General features: G+C 35.7%; 1 protein-coding gene across 3 annotated transcripts in view; it reads left to right on the top strand.

Annotated features, from left to right (window-relative positions):
* The window catches only part of GPSM2 (G protein signaling modulator 2), a 48,475-nt gene that overhangs the window by 17,418 nt on the left and 11,154 nt on the right, over positions 1–19,903 (top strand). For all 3 annotated transcript variants that reach the window (XR_003970764.1, XM_032594349.1, XM_032594350.1), the window contains 10 exons: positions 3,256–3,477; positions 3,850–3,985; positions 4,315–4,457; positions 4,998–5,121; positions 5,235–5,350; positions 7,887–8,042; positions 9,429–9,537; positions 10,724–10,853; positions 13,568–13,638; positions 17,880–18,056. Coding sequence is in view for 2 of the 3 variants with exons in the window: in XM_032594349.1 (XP_032450240.1) it covers positions 3,256–3,477; positions 3,850–3,985; positions 4,315–4,457; positions 4,998–5,121; positions 5,235–5,350; positions 7,887–8,042; positions 9,429–9,537; positions 10,724–10,853; positions 13,568–13,638; positions 17,880–18,056 (1,384 nt within the window). In the remaining variant the exon portion in view is untranslated. The remainder of the gene's footprint in view (positions 1–3,255; positions 3,478–3,849; positions 3,986–4,314; positions 4,458–4,997; positions 5,122–5,234; positions 5,351–7,886; positions 8,043–9,428; positions 9,538–10,723; positions 10,854–13,567; positions 13,639–17,879; positions 18,057–19,903) is intronic.

Genomic DNA, 19,903 nt, shown 5'->3' on the forward strand with positions numbered 1-19,903 from the left:
TGCTGTCACTATTTCTAATGAAATTATCTAAAATGTCTTTTTAAAAATTTGTAGCTATAAATTCAGTCTGCAGCTAAATTTTGTTACATACATAATTTGGATTGATGGTTCCGGTAAAACGTTGTGTAAGTTTCAAACCAGAAAGTCAAATATTTGTGAAAATGTTTATTTGAAGAAGACACTTCTCTGGTTTATATGGATATAGGCAAACATGTTGTAAACTTCCAATTTTTACATGTCTTATCTATGAATAGCCAGTTCTGCCTTGTCCCTAATTTCCTGGCCAGCCAGCTAGCTAATCATCTTGAACTGATGGTGCTGCTGTATGTAACTATTTCTCTACTTCTCCTTCAGTGAAATCATGTGCCATTATTAGTATTCAATTGTACAGTGGCGTGTAATTTTCCTTAATACTCTGTTGATGGACATTTAAGTTGTGTATGTGTGTGTGTGTGTTTTTGCTGCTGTGAATGTCCTTTCACATATATATTCTTGAATTTGTGTACATAAAACTTTAAGATCAATTCCTACCAGTGAAATTGCTCAATATATAATTTTCTTACATAATTAGAATCATGCTTAAGTTAAAAATTTTTAATAGAAAAAGTATTTTATACATAAAAATATCTTTTCCAATTTTTTTTCCTATGGTAATTCTTGAAAGTTCAGTGGTTTCAGTATTCAGACAAATAAAGACACCTAGTTTAGGTAGCCAGTCTAGCAAAAGAATCCTTTAAGAAAATCACATTTTTTACATAGTAGTCTTTGTACTGCCTCATTTCTCTTCATACACAAAATACAGCAATAACCTCATAAAATCTCAAAAATAATCTTTTTCTTTATGAAGTCCCTAATTTTCAAAAATACAGTTTTTTTAAATATTTAATTTTGACAGAGACAGAGACGGAGCATGAGTGGGGGAGGGGCAGAGAGAGAGAGGGAGACACAGAATCTGAAACAGGGTCCAGGCTCTGAGCTGTCAGCACAGAGCCTGATGCGGGGCTTGAACTCACAGACAGCGAGATCATGACCTGAGCTGAAGTTGGATACTCAACCCACTGAGCCACCCAGGTGCCCCTCAAAAATACAGTTTTAAAGGGCAGTTTTTACTTGTGAAAGATGAAAATTGGTTTTATTAATTTGAAATGACATGAAATATAAATATAGCAGGGGTGCCTAGGTGGCTCAGTCAGTTAAGTGTCCAACTTTGGCTCAGGTCATGATCTTGCAGTTTCGGAGTTTGAGCACCGTGTCAGGCTCTGTGCTGACAGCTCAGAGCCAGGAGCCTGCTTCGAATTCTGTGTCTCCCTCTCTCTCTCTGCCCCTCTCCTGCTTGTGCTGTCTCTCTCTCCCTCAAAAATAAATGAACATTTAAAAAAATTTATAAGTAAGTAAATATAGCAAAAATTCTAAGTTTTCTGGTTTAACTGATTAATTTTTCTGTGTGCTTTAGATCTTTCATCTTTGTATATAATTGGTCTAATGTTGAAGCAAAATGTTAAGTAGAGGTTCACGTGCATTATTTTGCCTAAATCCATTAAGTGGGGGTGAAATCACTAGTGTAATTGTGATCACACTGTATCCTTTTACTTAATTACTTGAATTATAAAAAAAGGATACCTGGATGTAAAACTTGAAATTTACCTATCATAGATAACTACATAAATCTGCTACATAACCAAAAGTCTGCTTTGAACCTTTGCAATTGGATCTGTTAATCTTAGTCCAGACTTTTCTCTTTATCAGATTTATTTTCCACTTTTGCAATCCCATTTTAATTTATGGCTTTAAGGAACCTTGAAGTTTTATAGGCTAAAAGACAGTATCTGAAGAAACATGTTAATTGATTGGCCTGCTACTAGAAATACAAAAGTATAATCCTATTTGAATGACTTTAGGGCGAGTTGTGGTTTAATTTCTATTTCTTGTTAAAGCAATGATTCTCAACTCTGGCTTATATGTTGGAATTACTTGGGGGTGTTTAAAAAATACTATGAGCCAGACCTCATACCTAGAGAGTGGGACCCAGCATGGAGAGCTTTAAAAAGCACTCCATATGAGCTCTGCTGTGGTGCAGCCAGGATCAGGAATCACTGCTCTGTTAGAGTTGTTCAAAGCTAATTCCAGTAAGGAGTAATTTCATGCTGCTCAACAAAATTTAGAATGCTTGATGAGCTTAATCAGAGTTTCCCAAAGGGTGATATGTGTCCCTACCACTGGTGTTACATAAGGTAATTTTACTTTTTTATTTTAATACTTACATATTTGTTTTAATGTGCATTAGAAAATAAGTATCACACCAAACTCCTCACAGTTCCATGGATACTGCTTTGAAGCCAGATTTTTAAAAATTACATGTGCCAATTTCAAAGAAATTTGCCGAATTGTAGAAACACACTTAAGTGGATGATTATGTAAAATATAAACATGGCAGAAATCATAAAAATGTTAAAGAAACACAGTGGCAACTTTGGTAAAAGTCATCTTCTAAAATCTAGGATTAGAACCTAAAGTATCATTGCTTTTTCTCCAATGTAGATTTAAAATAACTTAATTCTTCTAGCTTTTAAAAATCCAGTGACAGACTTTGAGAATTAGAATTTCTGAAAATATTTAAATTACTGCTTTCTAACAAAGTTTCTTGTCACTTAGTTCTCTTATAGAAGTATGCCTTATAGATCAAAATACTTTGCTCCTTTTTTTTCTGAGGTAGAGATACCATGTGGTGGTAAGGACAGAAAGGAGTGTGTGTGAGTGTTTGAGACAGAGAAAGAGATAGGGATGGTAGGAGGGCTTGATGTATGGCTGAGTAGATCACTTAGATACCTAGATAGAGAAGAGTATTAATTATAGGACATCACCTTCCCCAGGTACCTGTTTTCTCCCACACTCTGAGGAAGTCCATAAGTCTGCCACAACTCAGAATACTTTAGGAAACACTACTTTAGGTTCTCTCATTGGTGAAGTGGGTTGCTCTGGGTGGGCCAATTAAAATGGGCTCCATATAGAGGTATTTAGCTATCCTATATAAAAGACATCTGGGGCTCAGAGACATTTGATTAGGCAAATTAGCTCATGCTATAAATAATAGTTTACTGTTTTATCAATAATGTATATGTACTTTAATTATAGAGGCAGCTCTTCTAAGCAAGAGTAGACATAGCCAACATTAAAATTGTATTACCTGAAGTTAAAAATAACTGTGGTGCAGTTATAATATAATGTTGTAAATGTCTGTCCTATGTAATTTTATAGAATGGAAGCTTCTTGCCTAGAACTGGCCTTGGAAGGGGAACGTCTGTGTAAGTCAGGAGACTGCCGTGCTGGTGTGTCCTTCTTTGAAGCTGCAGTTCAAGTTGGAACTGAAGACCTAAAAACACTTAGTGCTATTTACAGCCAGCTGGGCAATGCTTATTTCTATTTGCATGATTATGCCAAAGCATTAGAATACCACCATCATGATTTAACTCTAGCAAGGTAATTAATTTAAGCTTTTTAATACTCTTTCTCCTTGAATGTTTCTTAAAAAATGTTTATTCAATTAAAAAAAATGAACTTAATACATTTTAGTGAGTTCTGATTCAGTAGCACTGCATTTTAAAACTTTAGGCTGATCACAGTGTAATTAAATGATTTAATAGTAGTGAAATGACACTAGAGTTTAATTAAATGAATGAAAATTAATTACATTTAAATACAGAAACATAAGTTTTACATTTTTATTTAAAGTAGGTTTCAGGGCTAATAACAGGTCCTTCTTACCTAAAGCATGTCAGTTGTCCTCTAGGGAAAACTATACTCTGGCTGCTTGCTTTATTTTTAACACCATTTGCTTTCCCCCCCCTCCAGGACTATTGGAGATCAGCTGGGGGAAGCCAAAGCTAGCGGTAATCTGGGAAACACCTTAAAAGTTCTTGGGAATTTTGATGAAGCTGTAGTTTGTTGTCAGCGACACCTAGATATTTCCAGAGAGCTTAATGACAAGGTAATAAGGAATATTACATAGTGGGCCAAATGTTTTATTTGAAATTGCTTTGTGTTTTAATTTTACTTAATTATTCTGTAGTTTATCTAAAAGTTAATACCAATGAAGAAAATATTCATAGAAAAATAGAAGTAAAAAATTTAAAATAGTGGAGAAAAAATAGTAGACATTCTTTCATAAGTAATCATTTATTTGGTTGTATGGATGGCCATCATAAACATTTCTTTCTCTTGACTATCAAGGATAATTATAAATAAATATATGTGATAAGCATTATAATACCTGGCTTCTGATTTCAAAATGTAAACTCTGTTGATATCTTCATCTAGGTGGGAGAAGCAAGAGCACTTTACAATCTTGGAAATGTGTATCATGCCAAAGGGAAAAGCTTTGCCTGCCCTGGTCCTCAAGATATGGGAGAATTTCCAGAAGACGTGAGAAATGCTCTGCAGGCAGCTGTGGATTATTATGAGTAAGTAGCACTGATGCAGTCCTGTGGCCCACCTAAGGCTTGGACCTGCTCTACATTCTTTATCCAGTAATACGTTTTTAAGTTTGGGAAAGGTTTTAGACTTCTGGACTAGCAAGTAAAAATACACCATCAAATCGCTGCTAAAATGTTACAGTGTTGGAATAGAGTAATCCCCTCCCCAGGAAAGCTTTCCTTTAAATTGTTAACCGGTGCCACTTAGTGGCAAAAACAAGAAATATCAATCGTTAGTCTAAACTATTTGGAGTAAATTTAGTTTTATCAGTAGAATTTCATAGAACTTCTTAGCTGTAACGGTTCCAAGATTGACTCTGTCCTTGACTCTGGACAGAAACCTGCCTGAATGGTTCAGTAAAGTGTTCCCATTTATTTCCCATAATCATCCTCCATCATACATATACCTCTAAAATTTACACTATGACTGTAAGCTTAGAAATTTTTTTGATAAGAATTTGATTTGTAAATTAAATCAATACATTTTTTTCTCAAACGTATTTTTTCACAACTTTTGTTATCATTTAGGGAAAACCTATCACTAGTGACTGCTTTGGGTGACCGAGCAGCCCAAGGACGTGCCTTTGGAAATCTTGGAAACACACATTACCTCCTTGGCAACTTCAGGGATGCGGTTATAGCCCATGAACAGGTATAGTGCAAGGCTTTGAGGCCAGATCATTTTCCCCATCAGTGTTCTGAATAGTGATTAGATTATTCTTTAGTTTTGTTATAGCTATATCTAACTAGAATTTTCTGTTTCAGCGTCTCCTTATTGCAAAAGAATTTGGAGATAAAGCAGCTGAAAGAAGAGCATATAGCAACCTTGGAAATGCATATATATTTCTTGGTGAATTTGAAACTGCCTCTGAATACTACAAGTTAGTCTAATATTTCTATAGATAAATGTAAAATGAATAGTTATGCAGTCCTGTAAAATCATAGACTTTGGGTTTAAAACTTGCTTTTTGCACATACTAGCAGCAGGAACTTATGCTTCTAAGCCTCAATTTCTTCCATCTGTAACGGATGATGCCCAAAAGCAACGGACGATGCTTTTGGGATTGTTGTGAGGATTGAATGAAAGAATATATTAAGCATCTACTTTGCATAGGACGTGGCACATAGTCCTAAATAAATATTGTACCTTCGATTTAATCATAGCAGTATGACTCCTTTATATTTTTGTTAGTTTTTATCTTTAAAACTGTTTTTAAATGAAATTCTAAACTTTTAAAGTCTTTTAAACCTGTTTAGTGTGTGGGGTATGTATATTTATATGCTTTTTTTCACCCAGTTATGTGTTTGCAAAAAGCCACAAGAAAGTCTGGTAACAAAAATATGCCCTAGTTTTCATCAGTGATCACTTAATTCTTTTCCCCACCGTTGTACCCTCATGTTGAACATTTCACCCACCCTCTCCTGCCCATCTTTGATCCTCACCATAAACTGAGGCCCCCATTCACTTGCCTGAGGAGTTGGCAAACCTAGCTTCTTCTGGGAAGGGTCTTTCTGGTCTTTCAATAGACTTGACACATAGATAATAGGAAAGTGTAGACTGTTTGAGATTGTCTGGTCTGTGCTTTCTAGTTTGGAGTTTTCTCTAATTAGTGGGGATTGAAGGCCCATATAGACCTTAGGCAGAAGCCAGTTTGAACCAAAGATACAATGATTGAGTTGTATTTTATTGTTAAAGAATCCAGTGTGAGAGGGTTTGGGATAGTTTGTCATCTAAAAACAAAAGGTAAAATTGCTTTAGGTCCATCTTAAAAACTAGAATGTCATCCCACCCTACTTTAAACATTGACTAATGGTTAATATTTGTTCGTTGATTAGTTAGATATAAGATATCCTCCTAAATAAAATACATTACTATATAAGGAATACGTAGTTTGATTTTGATTTTGATTTTATTTTGATTTATTTTTTTAAGATTTATTTAAGTAAGCTCTACACCCAACGTGGGGCTCAAACTCCTGACCCTGAGAGTTGGATGCTGTTCTGACTGAGCCAGCCAGGCACCCCTATATTTTGATTTTAAATATAAAAGTTTCTTATATTTTAAAGCCAAAAGACATGGAAATGTCTTAATTAATAGATGATCTACTTGTATTAAATACTTAAAAGTTCTGCAATAAAGTGGATGGTGGCTGTTTGAGTAAAGAACAGGAGTATGAAGTAATGAAACTTCTTCCTGCTGCCCTCTCCATAAGCAGGCTAAAACTCAGAACTCTCAGGACTGCACAAGAAGGCTATCTTAATGTTTTAAATCGCTATCCTTCAGGATAGAAAGCAGTAGTAGTAGCAGTTTGGTAAACCTACTTTAGCAATTGAATTTGTTCCAGAAGGACTTCTGAATATTTGCAAATTATATCGGCAAAGAATAATGGTGTGCCAGAAAAATACTCCAGGACCTCAAAGCAATTCCAGAAGTCTTGCAAAAATGTTTGAGAGGAGGCAGTGTTAGAATAAGTGTATGGTCTCCCAAGGTGACAGCTTTGAAGGTATCACCATTAAATATAAAATTTCAGGCTTGTTTGCTTAAAACTATATTATCTATCATATACCTATTTTTTGTGTAATTATAAATCACATGAAATATTTGTACTATTAGGCAGAAACTGTAGGAGTCATTTAAGTTACTGGATCTAAAGCATCTGTAGGCTTAAGTGCTGATAATAATAATCAAAACAGTATTTACATTTGTTACCATCTCCTGTGAGCAAGATGCCATTCTAAGCACTTCATATATACTAATTTGTTTCATCCTCACAAAACCCTGTGAGGTATTTTCCCCATTTTACAGACGAGGAAACAGAGTTTGAGTGACTTGCCCTGTGACAGAGCTAATAATTGCCTAAGTTGGGATTTGAACCCATTCTAACTTTAGGGTCCACACTCTTAACTGGGACACTAGGTTCTCATTGGTTCAATGTGTGTTAGGTAGAATCTGGTTAATGTTTAAATGTGGTATTTAATATTTTTCATGAATCAGTGACTACTGATTGTACACATTCTACACATTAGAATTTTGAGTACTATGTTTTGAATTTTGACAAAATGCAAAGACAACAGTATAATTGAAAAGAGAGGTTATGTTGACAAAATTTTCTTACTTTTAAGCTATTGCCACTACAACTTGGATAGTTTTTTTAGAGACACTTGGTCTTGTGTCAGTATTCCTTTTCTCTGAAGAATATTTAATAGGGCTCTCAAATTTATTCTGAGAGTCTAGATTTGGTTTTTGTGTTTCCAAAACAACTTCATTTTGTCTGAAAGTAATGGAGAAAGTATGAGATATTAAACTCTAAAATAAATTTACTTTAGAGGCAGGAAGAAAAATGAGTGTTTTATTTTATGATTATTATAGCCAAAAATAAAAATGATCATTATGTAAGCATTAATTTCTTTTTTTAGAAAGACACTGCTATTGGCTCGACAGCTTAAAGACAGAGCTGTAGAAGCACAGTCTTGCTATAGTCTCGGAAATACATACACTTTGCTTCAAGACTATGAAAAGGCTATCGATTATCATCTGAAGCACTTAGCAATTGCTCAAGAGCTAAATGATAGGTAAGTTATATAGCTCCCTGCTATAATTATAGTAAAATGTAGATGCATTATTGAATCCTTAGAATTTTTCCTTTGTTTTTAAGTTTGTTTCCTTTGTTTTCTTTTTAATTCTTTTTAAAGGAATTTCTTCTGTTTTAGTTACCTTCTCTGTACGTTACTGCTTGAAGGGCTAGCATGTCATAGGAGTTTGCGATGGTCCATATAGCCTTGAACCAAGACCAATAAGTAGGTCACAAACGCGGTTGCCTGCAAAGGTCCTCCTGACTAGAACAGTGTGGGAATTGTGGTGATCTTAGAGATTAGGCCCAGCGTAAGGGGACAGCTGTTACTCAGCTCCAGCTAACTGATGCCAGGCAGGACCAAGGGTCTGTAATGTCCAGGTACTCCTCTGTTTTCAAGAGAAGCTGGAAGTCCTGAGTTTTATTTGAAATCTTCTGATTTTTAAATATTGGTGGCTATTTTTTTTAAATAAAAAACTGTATGATAAAACAGAATCTGTGCAGGCATTTAGTCTGTGATGTTTGCTTTAGAAAGAGATTTTTACTTCAGTATGAAGAACTGCTTTTCTGTAATTGTTCAAAATGAAATATGTTACTTCAAGAGGTAGTACATTCTCTCTCCCCAGTGGTGTTCAAACCTGGACTGAATGATTACCTGGTAGGGCTGTCATGGAAAGAAAATGGGCAGTTTAACTAGAAGACCTATTAGATTTTATTATTTTATAATAAATTGTATGTTTGAAAAGGATGTTTCCCATTTTTTGCTTGACTCTGAGTTTGGTGTTATCTGGGTATTCTAATATGTCTCCAGTGATGTGATAGTATGTTCTTTATATGAAAGACCAAATCCAAGAGTGGGAGAGAGCCAAAGCATAAGAGAGTCTTAAAAACTGAGAACAAACTGAAGGCTGATGGGGGGTGGGTGATGGGTATTAAAGAGGGCATCTTGGGGCGCCTGGGTGGCGCAGTCGGTTAAGCGTCCGACTTCAGCCAGGTCACGATCTCGCGGTCCGGGAGTTCGAGCCCCGCGTCAGGCTCTGGGCTGATGGCTCAGAGCCTGGAGCCTGTTTCCGATTCTGTGTCTCCCTCTCTCTCTGCCCCTCCCCCGTTCATGCTCTGTCTCTCTCTGTCCCAAAAATAAATAAACGTTGAAAAAAAAAATTAAAAAAAATAAAAAATAAAAAATAAAAAAAAAAAAAATAAAGAGGGCATCTTTTGGGATGAGCACTGGGTGTTGTATGGAAACCAATTTGACAATAAATTTCATATATTTTAAAAAAAAAAATCCAAAACATTGTTTATACCATTAATTACTGCTAGATTGCTTTTATTCTACACACAGCTCTCCTTTCATATAACTATATCTTAGCTTTGAATTGTTTTGTAGAATTGGTGAAGGAAGAGCATGTTGGAGCTTAGGAAATGCATACACAGCTCTAGGGAATCATGATCAAGCAATGCATTTTGCTGAAAAGCACTTGGAAATTTCAAGAGAGGTATGTAACTAAAAAACGGCTGTCTGTGCTGTGTGATTCACAAATTAGCAGGGGGGAAGGCCTATTATTTCTCTGGATTTCTCCTGTATAACCTAGTAATAAATCTATGTTATTCCCTTGGCATAAAAACTGCACAAAGCATTTTGAGGTACAGATCAGAGGTCTGTTTGCATTGGCTTTGATGTAGGAAGATAGGAAGGTAAGACCAGGCATAGGGGAATGGAAAGATTACTAAAATATGCCTCCTGTCTCTACATGGAAAAGTAGCATGGTATGGAAAGAAAAAACGGGGTTTTTTTTGTTGTTGTAGTTGTTGTCTTTTTTTTTTTTTTTTTTTTTTTAACATGGTTGTTATAATCAAGGATTTATAATCCAGATTGTATCTGTTCCTGGGGCACCTGGGTGGCTCAGTCGGTGAGCGTCCGACTTCGGCTTAGGTCATTATCTCATTGTCTGTGAGTTTCGAGCCCCACGTCGGGCTCTGTGCTAACAGCTCGGAGCCTGGAGCCTGCTTTGGATTCTGTGTCTCCCTCACTCTCTGCCCCCTCCCCCGCTCATGCTCTGTGTCTGTCTTTCTGTCTCTCTCTCTCTCTCTCTCTCTGTCAAAAATAAATAAACATTAAAAAAAGTAAATTAAAAAAAAAAAAAAGATTGTTATCTGTTCCTGTTCCAGTTCTGCTTTCTGGCTATTTGAGCTTGGAAATCTTTTCTGAACCTCATTTCTCATCTGTAAAATGGGAAGAATAACATCTACCTTGCAAATCATTATAAGAATTAGAGATAGTGTATGTAAAAGTGCCTAGTGTAATATCTATTGCTGGCTTAATAGATACTATGGTATGGAAACAATATTCTAAGGAAATTTTATTCATGTGTTGACAACTTAATGTGTCACAGAATAACCTGCGTTATTATTAAATATGATTGTAGAGATTAAGAGCAATTAGTATTTAGAGAATGGAAGTATTGGTAGAATGTAATCAGCTTTCCTATTGCCATATTTTAGAAGCTTTTCTTTTCTTTAAAGCAACTATTATTGGAAAAACCCATTTCATTCAGTCTCTTAATTCTAATAGATCTGTTTTCATTTCTATTTTCTTCCAGTTTTAGGTTCATAACATTTTCAGCTAATCTTCACCATTGTCTTTAAATACTACTCTAAAATATAAATGCTTGTTGGTTGTAGGTTGGGGATAGAAGTGGTGAACTAACAGCACGACTGAATCTCTCAGATCTTCAAATGGTTCTTGGTCTGAGCTACAGCACAAATAATTCAATAATGTCTGAACATATTGAAATTGATAACAATTTGCATGGTAAGTAACAGGTCTTCAAACCCAATTTCTTTATCCTCAATTACATTTAAATTACTCATCGCATGTTAACCATCTCCAGAGAGAATATATAACTTAGGAAGCTCAAATTTTTATAATACCTTTTTGCTTTACCATAGTCCTGTTGATGTATCACTATAGAATATGGTATTTTATGGTTGTTATCTTGAACTTAGGAATGGTAAAGGTATGATTATTTTCTATAGGGTCACTCAAATTTATAAATGTTTGATGACAAAATTAAAATATTTTATTGTTTAGTTATTCTTTTTGATTCAAATGTTTTTACATATTTGATTTTTGTTTAGCTCTTGTTTCATTTCTAAGGTTATCTCTTAGATGAAAATTAAAAGGTCTGAAAATACCAGTATTGAAATGTGGGTAATGGAAGCTCTCATTCAGTGTTGACGGTGATAGAGATGTGTTTACTCTCAAGAACAATGTGGCAACATTCTGGTAAAGTTGAGGATGTACTGAGCATATGATGTGGCATTTCCACTGCCAGTTACATACCACTGATATCCAAACTGGAAGAAACACTTGCTCGTGTCACTAAGAGAAAGAGACATTTTCAAGAATTTCTGTAATAGATAACAAAAAATAAGAAGCACTCTAAATCTCTGTCCCCAGTAGAATGGATAAAGAATTTCCTAGTCCTAAAATGGCAGTCAAAATTAAACTACACATATGAACTTGGCTGAATCTCACAAACATAAAGTTTCTCAAAGGAAGCAAGTTAGATGATATATACAGTATGAGAGCATTTATTATAAAATAAACTAAATTGCTTGGAGATCTATATATATGTAAATATATAGATGAAACATATGAAATATATGAAAATATAAAAAATTATAGGGAGGAGGAGGCACATTTTCAGAGAGTCACAGAGGAGTTAATATGTTGATAGTGGTTTATTTGTTAAGCTGCATATTAGGTATCATATATTCCTTATGCCTTTAAAATATTGCTTAATCTTTAAAATATTGAATGGATGTGAAAATGTGAAAATGGATATGAAAATATATTTCTCTATATTCAATGCTAACTTTATTGAAAAAACTTTTGAGGACCATGTTTATGTTTATTTAACATGTTTCCGGGGGGGCACCTGGGTGGCGCAGTCGGTTAAGCGTCCGACTTCAGCTAGGTCACGATCTCGCGGTCCGTGAGTTCGAGCCCCGCATCAGGCTCTGGGCTGATGGCTCGGAGCCTGGAGCCTGTTTCCGATTCTGTGTCTCCCTCTCTCTCTGCCCCTCCCCCATTCATGCTCTGTCTCTCTCTGTCCCAAAAATAAATAAACGTTGAAAAAAAAAATTAAAAAACATGTTTCCTGGTCAGCATTAAATCTCTCATCTAATGTGATCTTAAAATGAATATGAGTAACAATATAGAACTAGAGGTGTTACTGTGATTCTTACCTTGAAATTGAAGGCCTAAAGCCTTTTCCTTGGATTTTTACTTAATTAAAAAAATTTTTTTTATTGTTTGTTTATTTTTGAGAGAATGTGAGTGGGGGAGGGGTAGAGAGAGAGAGAGAGGGAGACACAGAGTCCAAAGAAGGCTCCAGGCTCTGAGCTGTCAGCACAGAGCCTGACACGAGGCTTGAACTCACGAACCGTGAGATCATGACCTGACCTGAAGTTGGATGCCCAACCGACTGAGCCACCCAGGAGCCCCTTATTATTTTTTTTAATGTTTATTTATTTTTGAGAGATAGAACATGAGCTGGAGAGGGCCATAGAGAGGCGGGGGATAGAGGATCTGGAGCGGGCTCCATGCTGAAAACAGAGCCCTCTGCAGGGCTCGAACCCATGAACTATGAGATGATGAGCCAAAGTCGGACATTTAACCGACTGGTTTTTACTTACTTAAACTACCCTACAGTTTGTTTTTTCCCCTACTATAATCATTTTAGTGGTTTTTTTAAATTTGTGTTTTTTCCAGTTTGAGAAATATTTGACATACGTTATTGTAAATTAAAGGTGTACAGTATGATGACCTGATTTATACCTAGTGAAATGATCACCACAGTAGGTTCAGTTAACATCCATCTTCTCATACAGATAGCAAAAGGGAAAAAAATATTCTTCTTATGATGAACATTCTTAGGATAAACCCTCCTAGCAACTTTCCTAAGTGTCATACAGCAATGTTGACTGTAGTCATCATGATGTACGTTCTATCCCTAGTACTTATTTACCTTATAACCCGAGGTTTGTACCTTTTGACCACCTTCTTCCTTTCCCCCTCCGTAATCCTCTGCCTCTGGTAAATCACAAGTTTGATCTCTTTTTTTCCTAGTTCGGGTTGTTTTTTTTCTTTTTAGATTCCACTATAAGATCATACGGGATTTGTCCTTCTCATTTTCTTTTAAGAGTTTCTGTGGATAGTATAAAACCAGTTATTATAAAATGCCTTTTCTAAATTAAGGGGTAATGTCAGTAACCAAAGTTAGTTTCCAACCAAAATGTAACTTCCCTACATCAAAGCATTTTAGAGGGAGTGTATATTCTATTTTTATGTAGTTGGTATGGAAAATTATTATTCTTAAAAAAATACATGTTTGTATGTTTCCTCCTTCCATATGGGCTTGTGTAACAGACTTTAAAATTGAATGACCTAGTCATGCTGAATTTGTAGTCTTAAGGACTTCCCCATGTATTTGAATTTTTTTTTTTTTTTTTTTTACAAAGGTGCACGCCCGAAGTTTGGACGCCGACACAGTATGGAAAACATGGAACTTATGAAGTTAACACCAGAAAAGGTTGGCAGCCTTTAGGTTTTTAAATTTCTTGAACTGTTATAATCAAATATTTAAGTAACTTTTAACTTACATGAATAGTTTAAATAAACCTTGTGTTGTATGGGTATCACTTTAAAATTTTCCTTTAAAAAGAATTTTTAAAAAGTACAGTCTAAAAAGAATGTGCCTAATATGCTGCCATCTGTTTAAGAGAAGCATTATGCATCTATATCCTTTGTAGATGCTTAAAACATTTCAGGAAGAATCTCTAAGAAACCTGCTAATAAAAATAACAATTGCTTCTGGGAAAAGGAGTGGATGTCTCAGAAGAGATACTTTGTACACAGTTTTAATTTGAACTGTTTGAACATTTTAACATGTACATGTATTACTTTTTTTAATTACTTTTTTTAAATGGGAAAATTAAAGGGTTAGGAAGCTTTTTTTTCCCCCAACTAAGTAACAACAACATTATTAGTAAGATAAGTGATATGTATGATCAAGCTAGTTTTTCTGGCTGCATTTCTTAAAAGCATTTTCTTCACTAACAACTGTTTATTCAAGATGCATCTTCCTTAGGCTTTTGTTTTCAGTAACAGAGAAGGGACTTTATAATTAGAAAAGTTATTTTTTTCTTTTATAATTTTCTATTAAGTTTTTTAATTCCAGTGTAGTTAACATACAGTGTATGGGAGTTCCAGGTGTGCAGTATAGTGATTCAACACTTCTGTGCATTACTCAGTGCTCATCATGCTAAGTGTACTCTTTAATCTCCATCACCTATTTCACCCATCCCCCCACCCAGGGAGAAGATTAGTGAAGAAAAGAAATCTAGGTCCTTTCTTCCACCTTTAATTTTTACATTGTTAAAGCAGGCTGTTGTTCTTTTATGGTATATTTTTTAAAATACTTTTTATAAAATAGGTTCATTACAATAACTTCAGAAAATTTCAACAAGGAAATTAAAATTATCAGTAATCCCACCCTCTGTGGTAACTACAAGTAATATTTTGGTATTTATTCATCTTGCATTTTCATGTGAATATTAATATTTTATAGATATTTTATAATGTGTAGTTATTATTTCCATGTTATTAAACATTTTTCTGCCCTATTATAATAGGCATATGATTTTTTAATATTGACATTTTTTGTGGGAAAAGTTTTCATAAGTTCAAATCAGCCAGATATATATAAAGTTTTTCAGAAATCCTAGTTAACTCCTGAAGGACTTTGTGATTTCCCCAGATATCTGTCTACATCTTATCTTGTCAGTTTGCAAATCTGACTAATCTGCAATTAATTAATTAATTAGGCTAATCTGCAATTTATTTATTTAATGTTTGTTTATTTTTGAGAGAGAGAGGGAGACAGAGCACAAGCAGGGGAAGTGCAGAGAAAGAGGGGGATACAGAATCTCTGAGCTATCAGCACAGATTCTAGCTTGGGGTTTGAAATCATGAACTTGAGATTATGACCTGAGCCAAAGTTGGCCACTTAACCGACTGAGCCACCCAGGCACCCCTGCAAATTATTTATTTTTTTTTTTTAACGTTTATTTATTTTTGAGACAGAGACAGAGCATGAAGGGGGGAGGGGCAGAGAAAGAAGGAGACACAGAATTGGAAGCAGGCTCCAGGCTCTGAGCCATCAGCCCAGAGCCTGACGCGGGGCTCGAACTCACGGACCGCGAGATCGTGACCTGAGCTGAAGTCGGACGCTTAACCAACTGCGCCACCCAGGCGCCCCAACCCCTGCAAATTATTAAGAGAAAAAAAACAAACACCTTTTAAGTCAATTTAGGTCTCTTTTCCTATTTCTTGTAGGAACATACTAATTAGCAAAATTAATTTGCTGCCTTGTGCCTAGCTCTGAAGTGGTACTAACAATAGATTTCATTAAGAAGCTGACTAGATTCAACCCTTTAATTTTCCAAGAGCCAAATAATGGCAAAGTTTTGTCTCTAAAATATGTTTGGAATTAGTTCTGTGTTTTCTTTCCCTCATAATAAAGTTGCGATTCATTATTTCATTATTCTCAACCAAGCTAAGAAGCATATGTAAAGAAAAAAGGAGATTCTGTGTTAAAGATATTTCTTAGGAAAGAACACAGTTGAAGGGAACTCTTGAGACCCTGGATGTCTGAAAATGCCTTTTTGCTACTCTCACATTTGACTGATAATTCTTACTATGGAATTACTAATTGGAAATAATTTTCCTACATAATTTTGAAGACATTGTTCCAGTCTGTATTCTTCAGTGTTTTTGTTGAGAAGTCCAAATAAGTATATAGGAAACATTAAAAATTTTTCACATTTCTGGGGCACCTGGGTGGCTTAGTCGGTTGAGCGTCCAACTTCGGCTCAGGTCGTGATCTTGAGGTTCACAAGTTTGAGCCCCGCATCAGGCTCTTTGCTGACAGCTCAGGGCCTGAAGCCTGCTTAGCATTCTGTGTCTCCCTCTCTCTCTGCTCCTCCCCTGCTCACACGCTGTCTCTCTCTAAAAAATAAAGATTAAAAAAAATTTTTTTTTCACATTTCCACTTGGGATTTAGGTAGAGTTTTATGTTTTTTTTTTTTTAAGTTTATTATTTATTTCTAAGAGAGAGAGCGAGCATGAGTGAGGGAGGGGGAGGGAGAGGGAATCCCAGGCAGGCTCCAGGCTGTCAGCACATAGCCTAATATGGGGCTCAAATCACAAACCATGAGATCATGCCCTGAGCCCAAATTGAGAGTCAGGTGCTTAACCGACTGAGCCACCCAGGCACCCTGAGTTTTATGTTCTAATAATTGGGCTTGTTTACTTTTCTCCAGTCAATAGACCCTGTAGTCCACCCCAACAAATAGTTTCTCCTTATCACCTGTATGAGAAAAGGAACAGAGGGAAAAAAAATAAAACAAACTTCATTTGTTACCCAGAATTTACCCAGATAGCTGGCTTGTTCACTCACTAGCTATCTCTCACTCAGGTACAATAGCCTCAGGGCAAGACTTATCCTAATTTGTGTCTCATGTGATGTAACTTTATAGACCTTTGGACTACAAACACTTAAGACCGAATGTTAAAGCTGCAAATGTCATGTAGCTACTATACATACTGTGTTTTTCCTTTCCACTCAGTATATATTTGTTTTTTTGTTTTTTATGGTTTTTAGTCATTCTTACTATTTTAGGGTTTGGGGTTTTTTTTAGTAACTTTATTTTTAATTTACATCCAAGTTAGCATATAGTGCAACAATGATTTCAGGAGTGGATTCCTTAACGCCCCTTACCCATTTAACCCATCCCCCCTCTCACAACCCCCAGTAAATATTTGTTATATTGAGTCTGTTGTTTAGAGGTTAAGTATATTTAAACCAGGTCTAGGCCTATATAAATGACTGATGTTTTCCCTGTTGAGAATTTAGTAGTTAGTGAAAACAAAAAATGACAAAAAAAAATTACTGCTGTATGGCTTAGATGTTAATTTATACCGTTAAAAATTCCACATATATCCAGAATTTCCAGTTGTAACAGGTTAATTAACTCACATCCAGAATAAAATTTGCTCTTTGACCTTTCATATTTTTATGGGATTTTGGCAAACTTTCTTTTTTTTTTTAATTTTTTTTTTTTTTTTTTTTCTTATTTAGTTTTGAAGGAGAGAGAGACAGAGTGTGAGTGGGAAGGAGCAGAGGGAGAGGGAGACACAGAATCCAAAACAGGCTCCAGGCTCTAGGCTCTGAGCTAACAGCACAGAGCCCGATGTGGGGCTCCAACCCATGAACTGTGAGATCATGACCTGAGCTGAAGTCAGATGCTCAACCGAGTGAGCCACCCAGGCACTCCTTACTTTCTTAAAAAATTATTTTGAGAGGGAGAGAGAGGGCACAAGCAGGGAAAGGGCAGAGAGAGAGAATCCTAAGCAGGCTCCGTACTATCAGCTTAGAGCCCAATGGGGGCTTGATCCCACAAACTCTGAGATCATGACCTGAGTGAGAATCAAGAGTCAGATGCTTAACTGACTGAGCCACCCAGGTGCCCCTGTTTTCTTACTCTTAAGTTCCTAAAAGTCACCATTTTAATGTTTTGGTGATGAAAAATTCACAGTATGCATTTGGTACAAGCTGTTGAAAATAGATATACTGGCAAAAAGGAATTTATTAAGAGATCTAGCTGCACCCCACACTAGAGGAGTGGCAATGGCAGGTTAATATGATAGAAAACCAGAAATAGCTTTGGTTTTTTCATGCCCTGTTTTCCATATCTGTTTATAATTTTGTAGGTACAGAACTGGAACAGTGAAATTCTTGCTAAACAAAAACCTCTTATTGCCAAACCTTCTGCAAAGCTGCTCTTTGTCAACAGATTGAAGGGGAAAAAATGCAAAACTAATTCCTCCACTAAAGTTCTCCAAGATGCCAGTAATTCCATTGATAATCGAATTCCAAATTCTGAGAGGGTATGTATGAAATAAGTTTTTGAGTATTCTGCTTTGAGTACCTACATTTTAGTTTTCTTGTATTCATACTGAATATTTGATAAATTATATTAGACACTTAATATAAAATATCTTTTTTTATTCAAAGAAGTCTTCCATATTTCCCTATCTTTTCTGTCTTCTTCAAAGCTAGAAACTGTAATTACTCCATTCATGGATATGTTGCTTCACTGCTCTGGACAGTAATTATTTGTCACTAATTACAAAAATACTACCTTTTAGTTTACTACAGTGTCTCCTAGTAAAACTCCTTTCATTGTAGAAGTTAGAACAAATTAAATTCATAGGTTCAAGGATTTTAAAATGCTGATTTAAAATAGTATCTGCTAGCATCAACTTCTATTTATGTTGAAATTATAAGTTAAAAACTGCTTTGATGAAAAATGATCACAGGAATCAGCTTATTAAATATAACTTAAAATATTTAGAAATAAGAAAATATCAGGAATATCTCTAATCTAGCTACCCTACACTCTGATAAAAGAACCAAAATAAATTACAAAGATGATACTTCCAATTATCAAGTCCATTTTCCAATGAGAGTTTTTTAAATTCTTTGTTTATTCATTTTTGAGCAACAGAGTGCAAGCAGGGGAGGGGCAGAGAGAGAGGAAAACACAAAATCCAAAGCAGGCTCCAGGCTCTGAGCTGTTAGCACAGAGCCCGGTGCAGGGCTCGAACTCACAGACCATGAGATCATGACCTGAACTGAAGTTGGACACTCAACCGACTGAGCCACCTAGGCACACCTCAGTGAGAGCTTTTGGAAAAACTGCTCGTCTTTTATTTTTTTGACCAATTTCTCTTGGTCCTCTTGTCAGCATCCCATCATATCTGTACCCTGGTAGTGTCTTTTGTATTGATTTTTACCAGTTTTTTATGTGTATGACTAACAAAAGGAAACTTTATGCGTATATAAAAATGGCTCAGGAATATTTTTATAGACCTAGAGCAGATCTCAAAGCCATACCCTTTGTTCAAGATTTCAGGTTTTAACGAAGCCCACTTAGCTCAACTGAAAAACGTCCACTTCTGGACCCTTCCTGTGTTTTAATGTTTAGAAGTTTGAATTTGAGCCTTTTTTGCACCTAGGAAAGTCTTGTTAGTGATTAATACATCTTACTATAGCGTATGTATATATTTAATCCCAAACCTCAGATTGCATGTTGAAGACTGTACTCTCTCAAACCCTCCTGTTTCCTTTATGTATGCTATGTACTCGGTCACCCAAGTTAGGTGTCATTCTAGACTCCTTCCTCCTAACCATATCCAATCAATCCCTACATCCCTTAGATCTGTCCCCACCCCCACCTTTTGAAAATAAACCTCTGCTACTGTGTCTTAGTTCTTAGGGCACTACTGCATCTCTTAGCCAGATTTTTGGAATAGGCACCTGAACCTGATCTCTTTCCCTACGTAATTTCTGCAACCTTTTGGAGGTGCCAGTTCTGTTTAAAATTGTTACCAGTGCTTCTCTTATTTCACACAGTATAACTTGTGTATCACACAGAGGCCCTTGTTTTGGCAGCTTCTTCCTTCTTCACCTCCCCAACCCTTCAGTTCTTAATCCCCTGAATACTACAGACCTTTGGAATTGCACATTAATCAGTATGAAACGTATCTGCCCTGCTAATGGTTATTCATTCTTCAGGAGCCAACTCAAATACCAGTTTCCCCTATTTCCCTGAAGAATTAGTTCTGCCTTTTTCCTGAGGCCTAGGACATTACATATATATATATATACATATATATATACATATACATATATATATATACATATATATATATATGTATCTCTACTATAATAT

Source organism: Lynx canadensis, chromosome C1 (genome assembly GCF_007474595.2).
Source record: "Lynx canadensis isolate LIC74 chromosome C1, mLynCan4.pri.v2, whole genome shotgun sequence".
Lineage (NCBI taxonomy): Eukaryota > Metazoa > Chordata > Mammalia > Carnivora > Felidae > Lynx > Lynx canadensis.